This window comes from Martes martes, assembly GCF_963455335.1.
Source record: "Martes martes genome assembly, chromosome: 14".
NCBI classification, from domain to species: Eukaryota; Metazoa; Chordata; class Mammalia; order Carnivora; family Mustelidae; genus Martes; species Martes martes.
The window spans coordinates 49,865,245-49,885,465 of NC_137902.1; the positions used below are offsets into that span (position 1 = coordinate 49,865,245).

The 20,221-nt window shown below is 45.3% G+C and overlaps 1 protein-coding gene across 5 annotated transcripts in view; it reads left to right on the forward strand.

Moving 5' to 3' along the window:
- KCNMA1 (potassium calcium-activated channel subfamily M alpha 1) overlaps nt 1–20,221 on the forward strand; it is a gene marked incomplete at both ends in the record, with an annotated part of 724,384 nt that overhangs the window by 649,875 nt on the left and 54,288 nt on the right. For all 5 annotated transcript variants that reach the window (XM_080822610.1, XM_080822608.1, XM_080822611.1 and 2 more), the window contains 2 exons: nt 1,970–2,194; nt 5,681–5,873. In XM_080822610.1, the coding sequence (XP_080678736.1) occupies nt 1,970–2,194; nt 5,681–5,873 (418 nt within the window). The remainder of the gene's footprint in view (nt 1–1,969; nt 2,195–5,680; nt 5,874–20,221) is intronic.

Sequence of the window (20,221 nt, forward strand, 5' to 3'; positions counted from 1 at the left end):
CAGAGATCACAAGTAGGTGGAGAGGCAGGCAGAGAGAGAGGAGCTGAGAGGCTGAGCAGAGAGCCCAATGCGGGGCTCGATCCCAGAACCCTGGGATCATGACCTGAGCCGAAGGCAGAGGCTTTAACCCACTGAGCCACCCAGGCGCCCCTCGGGAACTGGGATCTTGACAAGATTCTTCTGGTGATGTTACTGTGGCTGGTGCTGCAAGGATTGGTGTTTCAGTCCACAGGGCTCAGCTCCTGTGGTCAGCCACTTTGCTAAACAGAGCCCTACCCCACCCTGCGTTGTAGGTTTCTAGCCCCCACTCTGGACCCAGTTTGTATTCCTCAGGTTCATCGAAGAGAGCTAGACTCCAATCAAAAGCAATTAGAAACCCCATCACAGCATGTTACAGGCTGGTTGATGTTCTGCTAACAGTATCCAGGCACTGAGACCTCCAAGCAGCCGAGATAACTAACTCTAAGTCTTCTCCATGAAGCAGTGATGTGGGGTGTTGACCTCCCAGTGGGTCCTCCTTAGTCGCTGTTTCTAAGATGTATCTCACAGTCCCTGTCTTAGGTGTTCCTGTACTATTGCAGAGGGAAACCGATAATGGTGACAGCCCCTGCTTTATTCTAACGATCAGGGAGTGAAAGCTGGCTTCTTCTCGTCCTTGGGGGTTACTGTAATAACCCTGACATTGTTGTGAATTGTAATATTGGCATTTAAAGAATCAATACACCGGTCAATTCTAGGGATTAAATCCAGCAGAGTTTGATATGTGCAGTGGACATTAATATGCCTCCCCAAAAGCATTGTAAGCCATATGGGGCCATCCAGGCAAATGGTGGGTAGAATCAGGAGGAAGAAAGGCAGGAATGGGAGGTACTGGACCAGAAGGAGGAGTGGAGAAAGGCCGCTAAGTGGCCTCCTGTGTTGCTCTCTTCGCTAACACGGTGAGCAAAAGTGTGGCAGTGGCTAACCATTTGCATGGGAAGTTGGGGTCCTTCACTCACTGGGGAGATTTTATTCATTCATTTGAGATTAAGCCTAGGGGGAAGACATGAGCTTATTGCTCTTGCTGGTGTATCTCTACATCCTTCTAATGCTTCTTTGGGAGTCTTTCTCTGATGACTTACCCAGGTGGGCCTCTCCAGGAATGTCCCTGGAAACTACAGACCAGCAGTAGAGAGGGGTCGCAAACTCTTTCTGTAGAGGATCATAGAATAAGTAATTTAGATCTTGCTGGTCATATGGTCTCTGTCACAGCTAATCAGCTGTGTTGTTGTAACATAAAAGCACCCACAGGCAATACCTAATGAATAAGAATGGCTGTGTTGCAATAAAACTTTATTGGAATTTGAATTTTATACAATCTTCACATATTATGAAATCTTTTTTTTCCCCCCAACCAATAGCAGGTTATAGACCAGATTTGGCCTGTGGGCCATATATTGCCAGCCCCTGGCTTAGGATATTATGTTCTACCTACTGATGTACTGATATAGAGTGAAATCCCATTGGTGACTCCAGAACTCAAAACTCAAACTTCTCAAGCTGAGACTCGCATAGATCTTACCATTTTATCATCATTTCAGCAAGAAAGCCAGAAAAGGCAGCTTATGTTATCAACAATTTCATGGAAACTAAGACTTCTCTTTCTAAACAACATAAATATTACTATTCCCTTTTACCCACCCTGCCCCAGGAAAGGCTACCGGCTCCTATGTGTCATGGCATAACTTTCTTAAATTTTGGTCAAAGAAGGTCATGGTATGTGTGGATATATGTTTATATATATTTATTACACCAATATAATGCATACACACATACTCAATATATGGCATGTCTGTAACATTAATGAAATAAAAAAAAACACATAGTAAGCACTCAGCAAATGTTTATCTTGATGAAAGTGATTTTTTAAATCCTTACTGCAACCTATGAGGTCTTTTCTCCAATGCTGCTCTACTTCTCCCTGTTGCAGACTCGAAGCGAAGCTGCCATGACCGTCCTGAGCGGCCACGTCGTGGTCTGCATCTTTGGTGATGTCAGCTCAGCCCTGATTGGCCTCCGGAACCTGGTGATGCCACTCCGTGCCAGCAACTTTCATTACCACGAGCTCAAGCACATTGTATTCGTGGGCTCCATTGAGTACCTCAAGCGGGAATGGGAGACGCTTCATAACTTCCCCAAAGTGTCCATATTGCCTGTAAGTCTAGGGTCACATTAGTGATGCTTTTTCCTTCTTTTCCTTCACAAAAGAAAATCCCAAATGGATATGGTAGTTGTAGCTTTGATTATGCGTCTGCTTCTTCATCTGGTTATGGGCCTGAGGACTCAGCCCTTCCCCTCTGCTCTGTCTAGGAATAGCTAAACCCTGGGAGACCTTATTAAAAGGAATTTGCAGCCAAGTTCAGCTGCTCATCGAGCATGAAGTTAGGCTGGTATCAAAGGCATTACCATATCAGTGTCTCTACACTCTCTCTCTTGTCTCCCCAAACCTAGTGCTTTGAGATATTATGATGCTTATAGCAGAATTTACTTATGGAACTTCTTCTATCCTCTTATTTATGACATTATTAATGCTTCTGTAAATCTTGGTTGTACCATTTTCTGTTTTTAACCAAGTGGATTTAACAGAATTCTTTCTTTATTCCTGCTGCCAACCCCTTCTCCTGGCCACTCCCTGCCTCCCATTCATTTAGAAGCCTAGAAATGTTTTGATGGACTTGTATGTATGTGTGTGCATATGGGCATGGGATATCCTTGATTTTAAAAAATGCTAGTTCCAAATCTAAAAGGGACATTTTGAGGTTCCATAATTTAGTGTAAGGACATGGGGTACATGATCTTGGAGTCATCTAATTACTTCCTAATCATTAATCAATATATTTTTCATAAACTTTTAAACATTTCTAGATTTGGTAAATGAGTAAACTGATTCAGTAAACACATGTAGTTAAAAATACTGACCTGTTACTCATTATCTGACCTGTTACTCATTAAATGCCCTCCTCCTCAGCAAAAAAAAAAAAAAAAAAAAAAAATACTGACCGGAAGAAAAACAAATAGTCCTATGCATAGAAGACCATAAACAGATATATACCTTTCTAATTTCAGTCATCATAGACTTGAGTATGTATGTTCATGATTGTCTTCCTACATGTGCTTTTCCATGTGGTCCACTGGGGACACATGGACTGGCGTCTAGAAGTATTTTGTAAAGAGCTTATTATTTTGCTGGCCTATGTGAGTCTGTGTGTGTGTGTGTGTGTGTGTGTGTGTGTACACATGCTTGTGTGTGGTGTATACATGTGTGTTTCCTTCTGTGTACCCTGCCATACTTGCATTCACCTATAGATATGTGTATAAATAAGCTCTCATATTTGCAGGTCCTTTTTAAACCCTCCAAAATTTAGCGCACTCAAGCATAATATCGTTGTACAAAATGGGCCTTCATCTCTGTCTTCTGTATTTCATTGTTTACACAGTGGCCCACATCTGGAGCCAGCCCACAGAGACTTGGTGTCCCTATGTATGTCATTTGTATTTCTTGAGTTTTGAAATCATGTGTATACAACTGTGCAGGGATTGTCTTATATAACAATTACTGCTGGATTCCCTACAAGGTGAAAATTAAAAGAATATGGATGTAGGCAATTGAGGCTTATGAACTGGCAAAATGATTCAGGAAGTTGGTCACACTTTTGTACTGAGGGATCCCTGGAAAGAGGGATTCTTCTCCATTCAAAACATACTGCTCCAGAGCCCAGAACTAGCAGCTTCTCAGCCCCATAGCACTAAATGCCTCTTCTCCATCATATCACTTTGTATTAGTATTTTGGGGGCTGAGAACAGAATCATGACTTTCACTGAGACATAAAAGGCGGTTGATGGTCTCAATCTGTGCAGCCACATACCATCCGCTCACAGCCCCTTCTCAAGGAGGGAGAATGGGAGGAAGGGATCCAGGGATATCTGGTGGTTGGCAGAACCCCCACCCCCCAATATAGTCAGTGAGTTAAAGGCAACTCAGAGCTCCATGTAGGCAAAGCAGAAGCTGGTTTCAGGCTGGAAAACCAAGTATATGAACTCTAGAATGAGGTCCTATGGCCCCGGAGAACCCTGACATGGGATGGCCTGATCCGTTCTGCTATGATCCCTCCTAGGGACAGAGAGCATGCGGAGGTCACACGTCTCCCCTCTACCAGTAATCCTCGGCTTGCATTCTCTACCTCTCTGTCATTACCTCCTTGCTCTGTTCCCCACAGCCCCCGCCCCCCGTCTGCCCAGTGCTTTTTGTTGTTACGGGATTAAAAAAAATCTGTTTACTGGCTTATTTATTTTTAATTACACTGGTAATATACAAATACATCCTTGTTATAAAATATTCAAATAAGACAGAAGTATGTAAAGTCAAAAACAAACTTTTTCCTTTATCCCCAATCTTATTCTCCTCCCTAGAGGTAAGTACTATTATTAGTTTAGTGTATATTTTTTCTGAAATTTCTTTTGGAAGGTACATGCATTTATAAGTATATTCATGAATATATACTTTTATTTTGTGGGTTTCTTTTTACATAAATGAAATCATACTTTTTGAATTACCTAGAACTTGTTTTTTTGTGGCTTTTCCCCCCTTCACTTATCCCACTGTTTCAGAGAGCCTTCCAAGGCTATGCCTACATGGAGAACTGTTTTGATCTCTTTACCCACTGCATAGATTTGCCTTGATTCTATGGCCAGTGGTGTATTCAACCACCCCTATGTTGTTGGTCAATTAGGGAATTTTCTCATTTTTGTTTTTTTGTTTTGTTTTGTTTTTGGTTTTGGTTTTGTTTTTGGGTTTTTGCTTGTTTGTTGTTTTTTTGAGAAGGAGAATGGGAGGGAGTGCAGAGGGAAAGGGAGAAAGAATCTTAAACATGCTCCATGTACAGTGTGGAGCCAGGGGCTCGATCTCACGACCTGGAGATCAGGACCTGCGCCGGAACCAAGAGCGGGATGCTTAACTGACTGAGCCACCTAGGCTCCCCTTTTGTTTTGTTTTGTTTTGTTTTCTTGCTGAAAATATGCAATAAAATCATTTGACTCGAAGCTTAACTCCTCTCCCCCCACCTTTGCAAGATGCACATTCCCTCCAACCCTCCCACCTCCAGGTTAATAAGCGGCACCATCAGCAACCCCCACCCCCACCCCAATCACACCGTGCTTGCTGGCTATTTCCCCTTGGCTGCATTGGAAATTCTCTGCATTTTTTTGCCCGAGACAGAAGTGACCTGCTATTAAATAAACAGGCATTTGAAACCTACCCTCTCGTTAGGTTCTGAAAGCCAGAGGTTGCCACAGGACAGTTTCTTAAATCAAGACAATTTCCAGGCAGGAAGAAGATGTAGGACCCTGGCATTATTCCTCTCCCTCGTTTGTTAGCAACGGCTTGATGGAGTGTGGAGAGCAAGCCTGAAATGCCGCCATCAGCACTGACTACCCTTTAGATTAGCACACAGCTCCTATTCCCTTGAACGTAGTTAGGCCAGCTTAATGTCAAGGCATAAAAAAGATACTTGTTAAATAATTTCCCAAAGCTCTGGCTCGATCTTTAATTTGTTTTTATTTTTTTTCCCCTCTTTCCCTCTCGTCCCTTGTACTCACTTTGGCTTCTTCTTCTTCTTTTTTTTTCCCTTCCTCTATGCCAAAGGGTACGCCATTAAGTCGGGCTGATTTAAGGGCCGTCAACATCAACCTCTGTGACATGTGCGTTATCCTGTCAGCCAATCAGAATAATATTGATGATACTTCGCTGCAGGACAAGGAATGCATCTTGGCGTCACTCAACATCAAATCTATGCAGTTTGATGACAGCATCGGGGTCTTGCAGGCTAATTCCCAAGGTAAGGACAGCCTGTAATACTTCTCCGCTGTGCCTACAGGGGACAGGGGCTGGCAAGAGGGATATCCTTCACTCAGTAATTCAAAGAGGCTCACATCAGCCTTCTTGGCAGTGAAACCCGCAGTCGCTGGGATGGTTTTCAAAGGGGCATCGGCTGCCTCTTCTTACCATCCTGGGAAGAAACAGGCTTGAGACCTTGAACACCCATATCCAGACTAGGTTGCCGTCCCAGAGAGGAAAGCAGCCTTTCAATTGCCACCCCCGCGGTCTTCCTGAACGGTGCCTTGGTGACCACGGTCACCTGCTTAGCATCAGGCCCCGGAAAGATGCTGCCAGAGGAATTCCTCATGTTCCTCTCCAGTATATGTCTTTGCCCTTGAGCTATGTTAAGCTTTGCCATTGTTATTGCTGCTCGGGGAGGTGAGGATTTACCCTGTTATATGCTGACCCACGGACGGTGACCCCTGGACAGTGGGGACAATATGGACACGAGAAGTCATTTAGCAAGAGTTGGCGCTCATCAGGCCGCACGTTCTCTACAGGAGGCATGACAGTTAAATGATTCACGTCTGCCTTCTCTGCTCTGCCTCTGCCTTCCTTGTCATTTTCTCTGGGATCCTGGGCAGATAGCTGCTAGTAAAGATGTCATCTAGAAGTCTCAGAGAGGCAGCACAGCCAAACCTCGTGACAAACAGCCTCAGTCATCAGGGCCTCGGCAGGATGGGACGCGAGGCCTCGGTGCAGGCTTGCTGTAAGTATTCCACTGGATGGGAGGACCTGGGGGCCTGATGGGGGCCGAATCCCATCATTCCAGGCCCAAAGGAGGAGGGAGCGTGGCCCGTGAGAACTAGCGCTAGAGCTGCTGGGATGGGAAGCGCCGTCTCCCCTGCAGGGGAGAGCTCAGCTCCGTCAGGCTGCCCAGACCCATCAGGCTGCCTGTGCATGGTCCTCTGTCAGCTCAGGACCACCTCCTTCCTATAGCTGCTCAACAGTGCCGTTCCTAGAATCCTCTTCTCTGCACAGTTCTGGACCAGCATCTGGCAAGAAGAGGGTGCCCAGGGATGAGATCTGAAATTTGGAAAAGACAAAGAGGCCTTAGTTCTTTGGAGGCAGCTGCAGCCTGACCCTGGGCAGATACGAGGTTCAAAGCATCTCTTAGGGGAGTTTTTCTCAGCATCACTGGCTTCGCTCCTAGGGACTGAGGGGGCTGCTGTGGCCTTCGTCGAGGTGCCTTAAGGTCTCCCACATCTCCTGTGGAAACTTCCACCTCATTTTGCAAGTGAAACAGCCAGTGGTGGCCTCTTTAACTTTAGTTCCTACAGCCTGTCCAATGATTGCAACAACATCTAATTTTCTTCGTACTTGGAATAGAGTGGCTTCTAGTCTTCATTTTTTTTTTTTAATTCAAGTTAGTTAACTTATAGTGTAGTATTGGTTTCAGGGGTCGATTTTAGGGACTCATCACTTTAAATATAACACCCAGTGCTCATCCCAACAAGAGCCGTCCTTAATGCCCGTCACCAAGTTATGCCATCCCCCCACTACCTCCCCTCCAGCGACCCTCAATTTCTTTGTTCTCTTAGCTATAGTCTCTAATGGTTTGCCTCCCTCTCCATTTTTACCTTACTTTATTTATCCTTCCCTTCTCTGTGTTCATCTGTTTTGTTTCTTATATTCCTCATGAGTGAAATGATATATTTGTCTTTCTCTGACTGGCTTATTTCACTTAGCATAATACCCTCTAGTTCCGTCCACGTTGTTGTAACGGCAAGATTTCATTCGTTTTGACGGCTGAGTAATATTCCATTGCACATCTATACCACTTCTTCCTTATCTATTTATCAGTGGATGGACATTTGGGCTCTTTCCTTAATTTGGCTATTGTGGACATTGCTGCTATAAACATTTGGGTGCAGGTGCCCCTTCGGATCACTACATTTGTATCTTTGGGGTAAATACACAGTAGTACAATCATTGGGTCATAGGGCAACTCTGTTTTTCAACTTTCTGAGGAACCTCCATGCGGTTTTCCAGAGTGGCTGCACCACCTTGCATTCCCACCAACAGTGTAGGAGGGTCTCCCTTTCTCCGCATCCTTGCCAACATTTGTCGTTGCCTGAGTTCATTTTAGCCATTCTAACCGGTGTGAGGTGGTATCTCGCTGTGGTTTTGATTTGTATCTCCCTGATGCCAAGGGATGGGGAGAATTTTTCATGTGTCTATTAGGAGTGGCTCGAGGTAACCCTCACTGATCCAGTCTGAAGCCTGGTTTTGACCTCTCCACGCCACTATCCCTTGCCTCTCCCCCAAATCTAAATCTTGGAATCCACCTGCTCAACCAGGATGCAGGGCGATACGTAAAGGCTCTGAAAGAGAGTCTCACCTACCCCACTGTGTCCTGGAGAGCTAGAGCCCGCCTCCTGCCTGCCCTCCCTATGCAGGGACTGCAGGTGACCGACAATGCGAGGAGATAGTAAGCTGACCTTCTAGGAAGTGGAAGAGGCAAGCCACATGTGGTTCCTGCCTTTAAGTACCGTTCTTCCATGCGTGTCCTCTCAGCATGAGCATCCCCTGAGGAGCTTGTTAGAGATGCAGCCTCTCACGCCCATCCCAAACCTCCTGTGTCCGAATCTGCATTCTAACGGGGTCCCCAGGTGACTCGTGTGCACTGCTTTAAGGCACAATAATCTGCACGCTAACAAAACCCGGTCCAGTGAGCACGCTGACCGACCCGATCAGACGCTCCTCTTCTCCTGGCGGGAACTAGCAAGGGGAATGGAAAGAAGCGGAAGCAGGAGAAACGCTCCCTTCGGGGGTGGGGGAGATGGAGTTGAGCGGGAGGGGCAGGAGAATACATGTCTGTTTTCTCCCAATTCAGTAACTGGGATTGTCAAGGTCCATAGATCAGAATCTCAATGCACAATTGAGTTACATGTGTATCTGATGTTGGTGTCCCTTCCAGCTCTCAGAAATCAGACCCCAGCCTCTTAGGTCCTATATAATGGCCAAACTGGTAAAAATGTGTTTCCTCCCCTCCGCACATACCCAGTTCTCAAAAGCCTTCCCTTTAGTATAGGAATAAGCAAGCAAAATAGGTTTTGGTGGGAGATAACAAAGAAAGGGAAAGGGAGCTTCTTTTTCTTGCAAAAAAAAAAAAAAAAAAAGAGAGAAGGGCACCCCAAACACACACTCATACATACATGCACATAAACATGTGTGCAGGTGCGCATGGGCCAAAAGAAGACAGAGGATGTATCTTAGGGCTTGTGGCAATTTTTAGACTCTTGGTCCGCAGTGTAGTGGGGCTCATGCCTCCAGCGGCTGGCAAGCAGCCCGTTCTGCTCTCAGTGAGAGACTGCGGGAACTATAGGCATACTGAGCCCACATTTCCCCTTGTTTTCTTGCTCTGTCTGCTCTTCTCTCGTCCTTGGTTTCTAACACTCTCCTCTGGGGACACTTTGACTTTCCAAAGCGGTGGCCATCAGCCCAGGAAGTGACTTTCCCTCTGATGGGTGAGTTCTCTGGTTTCACCTTGGGCTGCCCACCATGCATCCCACTCCTTGGGTTTGTCCCAGCCCATAGGGCTCGAGGGACAAACCAAGCTTCCCCATCACTGTGTCTCTCCTTGAGACCCTCTGGACCAGCAGGAATGCTGATTGGCCTGAAATTCTCACCACCCTTCCTCTAGGCATTTGTCTTCCCAACACTGCATGTGAATTGGAATTACAGAGTACGAAATGATTTTGTGTTCCTCTTTTCATTGGGGGAAGCAAATCTAACTTCCCCTGAGTGATAACAACAGAGGTTTCTGGCCACTGCTCCCCAGTTTTCATCATTATTTATTCTGTAGTCCTTATAAAACCCCCTCCTTTGCTTTGTCTTAAGAACTACATGACCATCTCTCCCAAACCCAGCAGGACAGAAGTGTGGACTCAGGACAAACACGTGCATCAGGGCCAAAATATCTATGCATTTTTATGGCAAGTTTTTCTAACATGATTCAGTGTAACATGCAAAACGGGTCTTAACACTGAGGAGGTAGGCTCTTTGTTGAGATCTGTGTCCAGACACTTGCCACCGTGCATTGCTTGGTTTCCAAGACCAACAAAACCTCTTTTCTTTCTCCTCTATTAACATTGCCTTTCGGTGTCACTGTTGTAGCCCACATGGTGTCAGAACTGACCCAGCCTAGGGATTCTGGACCAGACACTTTCTGAAAGATCTGAGATGTGATGCCTGGTTGTCAAAAACAATCACAGAGAGAAGTGGCCTACCCCATGCCAGATGGTATATCCGATGTGACAGTTGGGTCTATGAGATGCAGTTTTAATATACAGCAGGCAAGACTACGGTGACAATTATATAAAGCAGGTGAAGCTGCTTCTTGCTGGTCAGCAAACATCAGCTCAGAACCACTTTACAGCTCTTTACCAGTAACTAAGTGCCTTTATTTACAGAGCGCCTGTCACTTCCCTTTGGCTGGAGAGCTGGTGTATTATTTAGCACGCATTTATCTGGGGAAAACATTTCAATTTAAATCAACCAGTACAACAGTGGCTCTTGCCAGACCGTTTCCCTGTGGTTCTAAAAGACAAGAACGGAGTGTGATCTTGAAAGGGAGGGTGAGCAGAGGGCTGAAGGGTCCATTCTCAGCCTCTTGAGTCAGTGCCTGAAAAGAGGGAGCATGGGATTGAGTTTTCCTTTGTGCTTTTGTATCACGTTATGAAGTGAGCATCTTAGGGTTTCTTCCTGGTTCACCTTCTAGGGAGGATAACTCTTGAGAGAAAGAGAGAGGAATACACGAGTGTCCACTACACATCAGGCACTGTAAAAGCTCAGAACACAAAGATGACGAGGACTGAGTCAATCACTATCCTTAATGGCTCGGGTGAATGGAGGAGGTGCCCCCATGAGCAATTACGGTGCAAGAGACAAGGATGAGACTAGAAATACAAGAGTACATAAGTCTCCTCATTTTATGTATTTTAAGTTTCTAAGAAGAGGTGACATTTGTGGATGAGTTGAATACATGTGGCTATTGACCACTTGAAATAAGACTAATGTGACTTAGGAACTGCTTTTCTTTCCCTTTTACTTAATTTATAAATTTAAATTTAAATACAGGCATGTGGCTAGGGACTACCATATTGGATAGTGCAGGTCTAGAGTATAGGCTTATAGCCGTGTTAAGGGCGGCGATGATAGGAAGATGATGATTAGATCCACCTTTTAAAGAGGTAACAGGCAAGAATATGAGCATGGTTTAGATCTGGGATGAGATGGCAGCATGAGCTATGTAGGGAGACAGTTGCAGCAGACATCAAGGGATGAGTGAGCATGGACAGGACAGCTGTAGTGATGTCAGTCACAAAGGCAAGGCAGAAATTGAGGTGGATTTGAAACAGAAAAGAGTGCATCGAAGGCCAGTTGGGTGGAAAGGAGGTGTGGATGAGCAAGGATAGGAGTTGGTAATGAGTCTCAAGGTTGGCTACTGGGTGGATAAAAAGTGATTAAATAAGCTGAGGACTCAAGAGGAGACAGGGTTGTGGCAAATGGTAAAGAATTTGCTCCTGGTCCATTTCAGTTGAAAGTGGGATATCTAACAAGAGGTATAAACATACAACTATAGGGATAAAGTTAGGTTTGCAGTTACAGACTTGGAAACCATTGGTGATAGACAGGATATAGGCCTTGAATGTGGATATTTCCCAGGGAGAGAAGGCAAAGGAACTAAGAGAAAAGGGCCAAACCTAGAACCTTGGAAATGTCAACATCAAAGGGACAAACAGAGGAAGAGAATCCAGTGAAAGAGGTTGAGAGCGAAAATTTAAGGAAGTAGGAGTGGGTGCTGTCAAAGGTGAAGGAGAAGGGAGTTGAATAAATTCCAGATAGCAGTTTAGAATGCATCCTAATTATTTGTTGCTGCATGTTGCTCTTTGAGAGGCAAGGACTCTTCTTCGTTTGCTCATCTCCATGTCCCCAATGCCTCAAACACAGGAGCTGAAAGAGTTGACATGCCATAGGAATGTGTTGGACTGAACTGACTTGAAAGGAAGCAATGATTAGCACTGTCAGATTCTACAAAAAAGTCCTATAGATGAGGTCCTAAAAAAAGCAATGGCACGTTTGATGCTCAAGAAGTTGTTGATGACCTTGGCAAGAATAGTTGAATAACTTGTTGCCAGTAGACACTGGCATTCGGGGGTCTGAAGCATTAATGGGAGGTGAGAATTGGAAACCATATATTACTCCTTCAATTGCTGATAGGGAGAGATATAGGATATTTTAGAGGATCTTGTCAAAGAAAAGATTTCCTTTTTGTTTTTAGAATGTGGAGAAAGACACCATATTTGTTGGCTATAGTGGACTGAGGTGACACCCCACTGAGAAGGAAAGTTTGACACTTTAGGAGGGAGTTGTTAAATGATATAGGGAGGAACAGAGAGAGACAAGCACGAGAAGATGTTGTGGCCTTGAGAAGGAGAAAGAGTGACTCCTGTCCTTCTGAGACAGAAGGCTAGATGGGGAAGATGAGGCTGGAGGCAGCTCAGTTTGTTGGCTCTCCTTCCTTCACAAAGCAGCCAGTTTGGTTTTCCCTGAAGATCTGAGGGCCCAGGACAATTGAGATGGGGAACTGATGGTGACAAAGGTTCAGAGCAGACATTACAATAAACATGTAAGGGAGATGACTGGAGTGAGGCGAGAGCATGAGTAAGCATTGGTGAGGCCAGCTGGGGTTGGATTTATGATGATGCCATGAGGCTGGTCAACACAGCTCTGTGATTCCCTCTGCAGTTCTTGGCAGAAACAACAGAAAACATACAAAATGGCTTTAGTCTGGGGTGGAGATTCACAGAAGGTAAAGGATTCCATGCAGCTATTGAGAGAATATGAAAATGAGTGGCCACCAGGTCTAAGATGGTGGATAGAAAAGTCAAACCAGTGTTGGGACTTACAGAGCAAGAGGCCAAAACAAAGCAGGAACTAGATCCCCATGAGGTTGACAAACAGGGTGTGAGGCAAAGGCATGGGAGAGCTGAAGTGTGGGAGGTTTGATCTGAGAGGGGAATATATGATGAGCTTGAAGAATAAAATATTCCTTACAGAGCCAGAACAGAGCTTGCTGGTATTACACTGAAAACCGTTCATCCACATGAGAATTCAGAGTCCAAAGCCAAGGCTGTCTGACTACCACGAGCACCACCAACAGCATCAACACCAACAAGAACTCTAATAATAATTCTAATGCTCATGAACGTTTGCTGCCATTCTGTGGTAGGCATTTTGCCAACTGAGATGATATGCATTTCTTAGATCACTGCTTTTCACCCTTGGCTGCACATTGTAATCATCTGAGAAATTTCTAAAAAATATTTATGGCTGGGTCACACCTCAGCAAATGTGGTTTAACTGGTCCAGGGTACAACCTGGCCATGAGGAGTTTTATAAACTCCCAGATGATGCCGTGTGCTGCCAGGGTTAGGAACCCCTGCCTGAGCTGGTCTTCAGAAGAGGTGTATGTGGTAAGGAGGTTACCCTTTTGATTGGACAGAAGAGAAAACTAGGCCTTGGGGAGTGAAGTAATGGTTTTAGCCGGGGTCTCCTGGTCTCCCAGGGGTCCCAAACTTGAAACTATTTTACTTCTTTAGGACAATGCTCTTGGCTCAACTTGTTAATCTGCCTTCTTTCTTTCCTATTTTCTGGATTGTCATCAGCTTCCTGAGACTAAAAAGCCTTAAGTAGAGAGAAAGGGGGTAGGGGATGTACTGGAGACCAGGCTCTGGTTTCTACCAACTGGCTGTATCCACCATTTTGTCTCTGTCATGTGTCTCATGGTGGTAAGTGAACGATATTAGTTACCCAGCAGACAGGCCTTCCTCCTGACTATAGCTTTTGAGAGAGAGCCATGGAAAGGTCCAGCAGCACACTGCACTGAACAGCAGCATCGCTCACCCCCAGAGCTCACTGTGTGCTTCCCTCAAGAGCTTGGGTTTCTTCAAGAAGTTGGAGCATGTGTATTTCAACCTCGGGGTTAAATTTGAATGTTGGGTGTTAAGGTTCTTCTCTGGTTCCCTTTCCTGTTATATACTCTGCATTCCTCAGATTCACGCTACCTGTCCTGAGGGTGTCAACCCAATTCCACAAACCCTTATTAAGTACCTGTTGTGTGCCCAGACTGTGCATGCCAGGCATTGCCAGGGAGACAGGGGTGCATGAAACCCTTCTCCTGTCCATGCAGCCTCCTCTGTAAGCATGTAGCTCTGCCTCCGAATGCCGGTCTATTACTAGGAAAGAATTATAATCTGTGGAGGCTAATGTGGGACAGGAAGAGAAAGAGAGTGGGTTTGAGAGACACTTTGGAAAAATGCATGGAATTTAAGCAGGTGGAAACAGATAGAGATGGCTGCAGTCAGAGAGAATAGAAGTAAGGGGCAGGGGGACTTCGAGATGTGTTCGAGGGACAGTAATGAGTAAAATTTGGCTGGAATGCGGGGTATGTATAAGACAGCAAGAACACCGGAGGTAGAAATTTGGGTTAGGCATTGAGGGATTTTTAAAAAAAATTTTGAGTTATGAAGCTATAAATAATTCAGTAGGCACTGGGGAGCTAAGGCAGGTTTCAGAGCAAGAGAGTGATGGGACTGGACCTGAGGTTCAGGGAGTTTGATCTGGCAGCCCTATGAAGCATGGTTTGGAGCGGGAAAGAAGAGGATGCAGGGGACTGAGTAGGGATTGTGGTTATCCAGGAGACCAGGAACCTTGAACTGGCAAAAGAAAGGGAACGTTATTTTACTGAGAGACTGAGTAGATGTAAAACAGGTCGTGATCATGAGCTTCCTTCTCGGTGACAGAGGACAGTGATGCGCTTATAGGTAGAGGCCTCAGCACGGAGGGTCTGGCTGCGGGAGAACGTGGTGTTGGGAATGTTGGGATCTAGCCAGGGTTCATTTCTGTGTAGATTTGGCAGAAAATCTGGGGGCCATGAAAGGCAGATGGGTGGAGATGAAGTCCTGCCTCCAGGAGAGGGTCACAGCTAGAAGTCCACCCCACTGCTCATGCTCTACAAAAAGAAGAAAGCGAGGTGAAAGGTGAAAGAATGAGGAACATCTTAGGGCAGAGAGAAATGTTGGTGGGAGCTGAGGATCCACAAGCTGAGTTGGGCTCCAGCTTTCCAAGGAAAAACATATGTCACAAACCCGGAATGAATGTCCCCTGGCTGCTTTTCCTCACCCATCTAGGTTTTATTTTTCTATATTCTATGCCTTTCTATAGTCATCAGGTTAAAAAATATATATAGTGGCTTACACAAACATGCCAATAGATACACAAGCATGTATGTGTGTGTAGGCGCACGCGCGCACACACACACACACACACACACACACACACACTCACACACCCCTTGGTTCCTCTAGTCCTCCATGACCCTCACCCACGGTGACACTAAATGATATCCACACATAAGCAGATGCTCTCCCTTGCCTGCATTTCAACAAAGGTTAAGAGCCTCAAGTAGGGAATGACATTTTTCTTTTGGAAGTATGGCTGTGATCCTTGGAGAGACAGCATTAATTGGGGGCATAGGGCATATCCTAAAGTCTGAGAATTCTTTTACTGTTCTGGAGAAGAAAATGTGACTTCTCTTTTGTCTTTGGGGGAGGCTGTGTGGATTTGGACCTCGAAATTATTGAATGGCAGAAGTCAGGATTTGAAAAGACCTTCCTAACCTGGAACTTGGGGACAAAAGCCACAGGATGAAATGTAATGAAGACCACTGAGCATTAAGTTTCAAATAATCACTGGAGACAGGCAGCATAAACCTTGTGGATAGAAATGTGATTTATTTCGAATAGTGGTTGTTTCATCTTGTTCATTCTGAGAGGGAGTGTGTCAAGAGCTACGAAGGTCTGAAGGGAAGAACTAACAAACTCAAGAATGCCGCCAAGGGGATGGTCAGAACGGGGATGTGATGGGACAAGCTGTCACTTGCCAAGCAGTTAAGAGAACAGGGGGTAGTGGGCTAAAAGGGCCATTTTATCTTCTGCTCCATGGGAAAAACCAGGACTGATGGATAACGATGAAGGAGAACCAGATTGTAGCCTCACATAAGGAGAAGACAGTTCCAGAACAGAATGGGCTACCTACAAATGTAGTGAGCTTTCTGTCACCACATGTCCACCTACCAAGGGAAAGTCACTGACATGATCTTTGTGATGAGAGGGATGTTGGATCAGATGAGTTCTTTGGTCCTTGATAACTGAGGGTCTGTGGTCTTTTATTTTTATTATGTGGGGATCTGTGTTTTCCATGATTTACATTCTTACTCCAGAGAGAGCACTGTGGCATTTGGTGGGATTGGGGTTCTAATGGGTCTTTTAGTGGAAGCTTTCACGTCCTTCCAGAATGGCAAGGTCTGGGTGTCTCGGAGGCAGTGGGTGAGCAGCTGCACATCTGGGTTTTCCATTCATTTGACCGACCACCCCCATCTTCAACTCCCATATTACCCTTGGCATCCATCCTTCCCAGTGTTCCTCCTTTTTTTTCCTCCCCCCTGCACACCCAGGCCGCTCCCCAGCCCTCCACTCACCAACGTACCTAGACACACATCACACACATTCTCCCTCCCCGAAACCAGAGAAGCACTTTTTTCAGCTGCTCCCTATATAACATTCATTGCCACGATATTCTCTCTCAATTCTGAAAGGGCGGTGGGGGAGAAGCCATTTCTCTACCCACGGAATGAACAAAGCTCCGTGCTAAAATATTTTTCTTCAGTTGTAACAGAAACTGCTGTTGGCTTCAGTCCCCAAAACCAGAAAGACAATTATACTTAACTGTTTAGAGATTTATAAATACCATGCTAGAGTAGCCTCTAGGTAGTAACTTTAGATACCCAGCCCAATAATTTTCTTTTATTGGTTTGTGATTTAGATCTTATTTTGAGTCCTCTATAATAAGAGCAGTACATTTCATTAAAAGAGCTTACTAACCAATAAAGAAAATCGGGCTTAGGGCTGGAGCAGCCCAGAGCAGGGCCTGCCCTGGTGCACCTCCTCGGAGGACGGGCGAGACTAATCTCGGCCCGGGAGGGCACATGTACGCCAGCAAAGCAGCACGTGCGGCTGCTTTCTAAATGACTTCAACTCAGGAGAATTTGTCTTATGCAGCGTGTTTTACCATGTGAGGGATCCTCTTCAGACCACCATGGGCTATTCTGGTAACAAATTCCTGGCAACAAAAAACAAGGAAACACAGACTGAGAGTAGTTGTAACAGAAGACTGGAGAGCCTGGGCTCCTTGCTGAACCTAGGGACGTTTCTCGGCCTTCCGGACATGAGGATCTTCTTTGGGGAGTGGAAGTGGGGGATGAAAAATAAAAGCTGACCAAATCGCCTTTTCCCTCTGACTGTGCACAGAGCAGGTAGAACTCCCCCCTTGGGCTGTGCCCAGCTTGGGACAGCAGCCTGAAAAGAAAATTTGAGCTTCAGAGGTGGAAAACAGATGTGCAGTGCTGCTGGAGTTGGGCTGAACTCGTCGACCTCACATCAGGCTTTCCCCCTTAACACTTGCATGTGTCGTTAATGCTTCTTTTTTAAAAGCTGTAAGTCCTCTTTTTACCAAGGGAGTCATGCCCCAGGTGCATTCATAGGCAATATCTCATGTAATCTTCCTGATAAACCTGTTAAGGCAGAGGTCATGTATCTCCATTTTACAGATGAGAAAACTGAGGCCCAGGAAAAGGCAGCAACTTGCCCAGAGTCTCATAGCTTGTCAAGAGCACGTGGAGTTGATGTCCAAACTGATTCCAAAGCCCATGCTTTCCTCACCACATCGGTCAACTCCATAAAAGAGAACAAATGTTAGTCTCATGAGAACAGGTCTGAATCCATATGTCTGCTTTTAAGGGTCATGGAAGCATCCCCAGGTGTGCTAAACTTCTCCTTGCTCCCAGGGACTGAGGGGTTTTTGTTTATTTTGTTTTTTAATGTTCTTGTTGTGTGCAACCCCATTTTGTAGGCCCCTGGCCCTCCTTGCGCCAACAATCAGAGATACTGGGATTCTCTTGGTCCCCGTCTTCCTTGCTACAAAAGCTACACAAACACAAATAGAGTTGAGAGAAGTGTCAAGAGCTCTGCTTAGCCTGCTTCCCTGAGCAGTTCGTTGGCGCTTTCTTCCCTGTTAACACAGTTTTGATTTTGGAGCTGTCAGTACAAGGGTAGAAGGTTTGAGACCCGGATATTGCTTTCTGTTGTCTAGACACTTACAAAATATTTCCAGCTTTTATTGATTTATCCCACTGTCCAAGTGGACGTTTCCGTAAAAGATAGTAAATGAGAATAACCAGAACACGCTAGTCCCCAAAGCCTAGGATTTCAGGTGGTGTGTGATACTCTGAAAATGGTCCAGATAAATGGTCCTTTGGGAGGAAAGTGCAATTATATAACCAAAGAGAAGTAAAAGAATTCTTGTCATCCTATGGACTCTCTAAGGGCCCTCCCTGATGAGATTCTGGATAAGGATGAGTCAATCAGGAGTTCTTTCCTGAACGTTATACCCCATGGCTGAGGTTAGTGTCCCCACTCTGTCCATGGTCATGTTGTCATGGAACTAATGAGATCTGTAGGCAGAAATGAGGCAGACATATAAAATAAGTTGTATGGCACAACTTGAACACATATATTTAACAATACGGGTTCTGGAACATTCCAGAGTACTTTGCAAAATTCCTACTGTGAGTCATTTATAATTTTCTGAGGCATGAGTTTAATCCACATGTTGTGATGATAACTAACGCACAAGCCATGAGCCAGCAAATGAGCCTTACCAATCATCCAGTGGATTTTTGTCTTTATCCATCTATTTATGATTGAAAACTCATATGAAGAAAAGAAAAAACATTTATTTCTTTTCCTAAAAAGGGCCCTGCAAAGAAACCAACTGATTTATAATTTACTTTAGTTCTGGATTTATAGAATATTTAAGGACTATGAGTGGTTCTCAAGTATTTCAATTATACCTCAAGGAATGTTCTAGTGGAACTCATCCCCCAGATTCTAGAACAGCAGCATAGTACGCTGAGATCTTGTTGCGTATCTCCAGTAAAGAGTTTCTACCAGATAGAAAAGCCACACAGATGTCACTGGACGGTGTGTTATGAGAAGGCAGAGGCTACTTTGGGTGGCAGTGGTTGGCGGTAGGGGCTCTAGAGTAAGTGGAGTTGAATTTGAAAATAGGAATGATTATCAATACGTAAGGGGTCTCCAGGCAGATGGAAGAGGCTGAGGCAGAGTAAAAGAAGGCTCCTAAGCAAGAAGAGCCAAGCAAGAAGGGGCACTCGGCTGTGTGTCTGCTGGTGACAAAACAGAGGGACCTTAAAAGGTCTCAGGGTATCAGAGGAAAGGATTGTAAGTGGTGAGGTCACTGTTAACCTGGATGAGCCCTCAAAAGGATGGCCTGGTCTATCATCTCACTCATTTCCCCACCCCACCAACTGTCACAAATATATTGAAATGTGTAGCCCGGCACCTCACACCTCGTGGAGGTTTGTGGAGTGAGCAAACGAATGATTTAATCCCCGTTTCTGTTGTTTGTAGTCTGTGCTGTCTTTGCTTGCCCTCAAATGAGATAAAGCAGCTGGATAGGTTGTTAAATACCACATCCTTTTCTTCCAGGCTTTTAGTCACTGTCCATTCATTTGACTGCTGGCCACCGGGCAAGGGCTACAAAGATCCAGGACATTGAACTTGTCAGACTTGTCCAAACGTTCTCTAGTAAATTATCCTAGTCCTTTCACCTTTACTAATAGCTCCCAATTCTCAACCTTTGCCTGGGCTCATTGGGGGGGGTTTTGTCCAATACCAGCCCAAGGCCTGAAGAGGCTGTGGGACCGAGACCTCCAAAGTTCAGTAAAGGGCAGAAACCATCTCTGCTTTCCGCCCCAGGGAGCTTTGAATGTTTTCAGAGAGCTTTCCTGGCCATGCGAGAGGGATACTTCTCTTTGCAGCAGACTAGCCAATGGCACCGGAACACCTGGGCAGGAAGAATTCAGTGGATGGGTTTTGTCCCTCTAATTTAGGATGCTGAATCGCAAATGGGGCTGTCAGAGTGACAACGCAATCGTGTAGGGTCAGGGACCAGGTTCTAAATCCTCCTTGTGGCTGTCATGTGTTATTTGATTTTGGATAAACTCTCTTACAATTTCATTTCTTCATCTATGAAGTAAGGTTTGTTAAAGTGGCCCCACCTAAGTACCCTGAGGGATCATGTGTGAATCTACAGAGGTGATGGCCACAGACGGGTTTTTGTAAAACAAGAACAGCTGTAGAAACAGGATTTGCTATCAGGTTG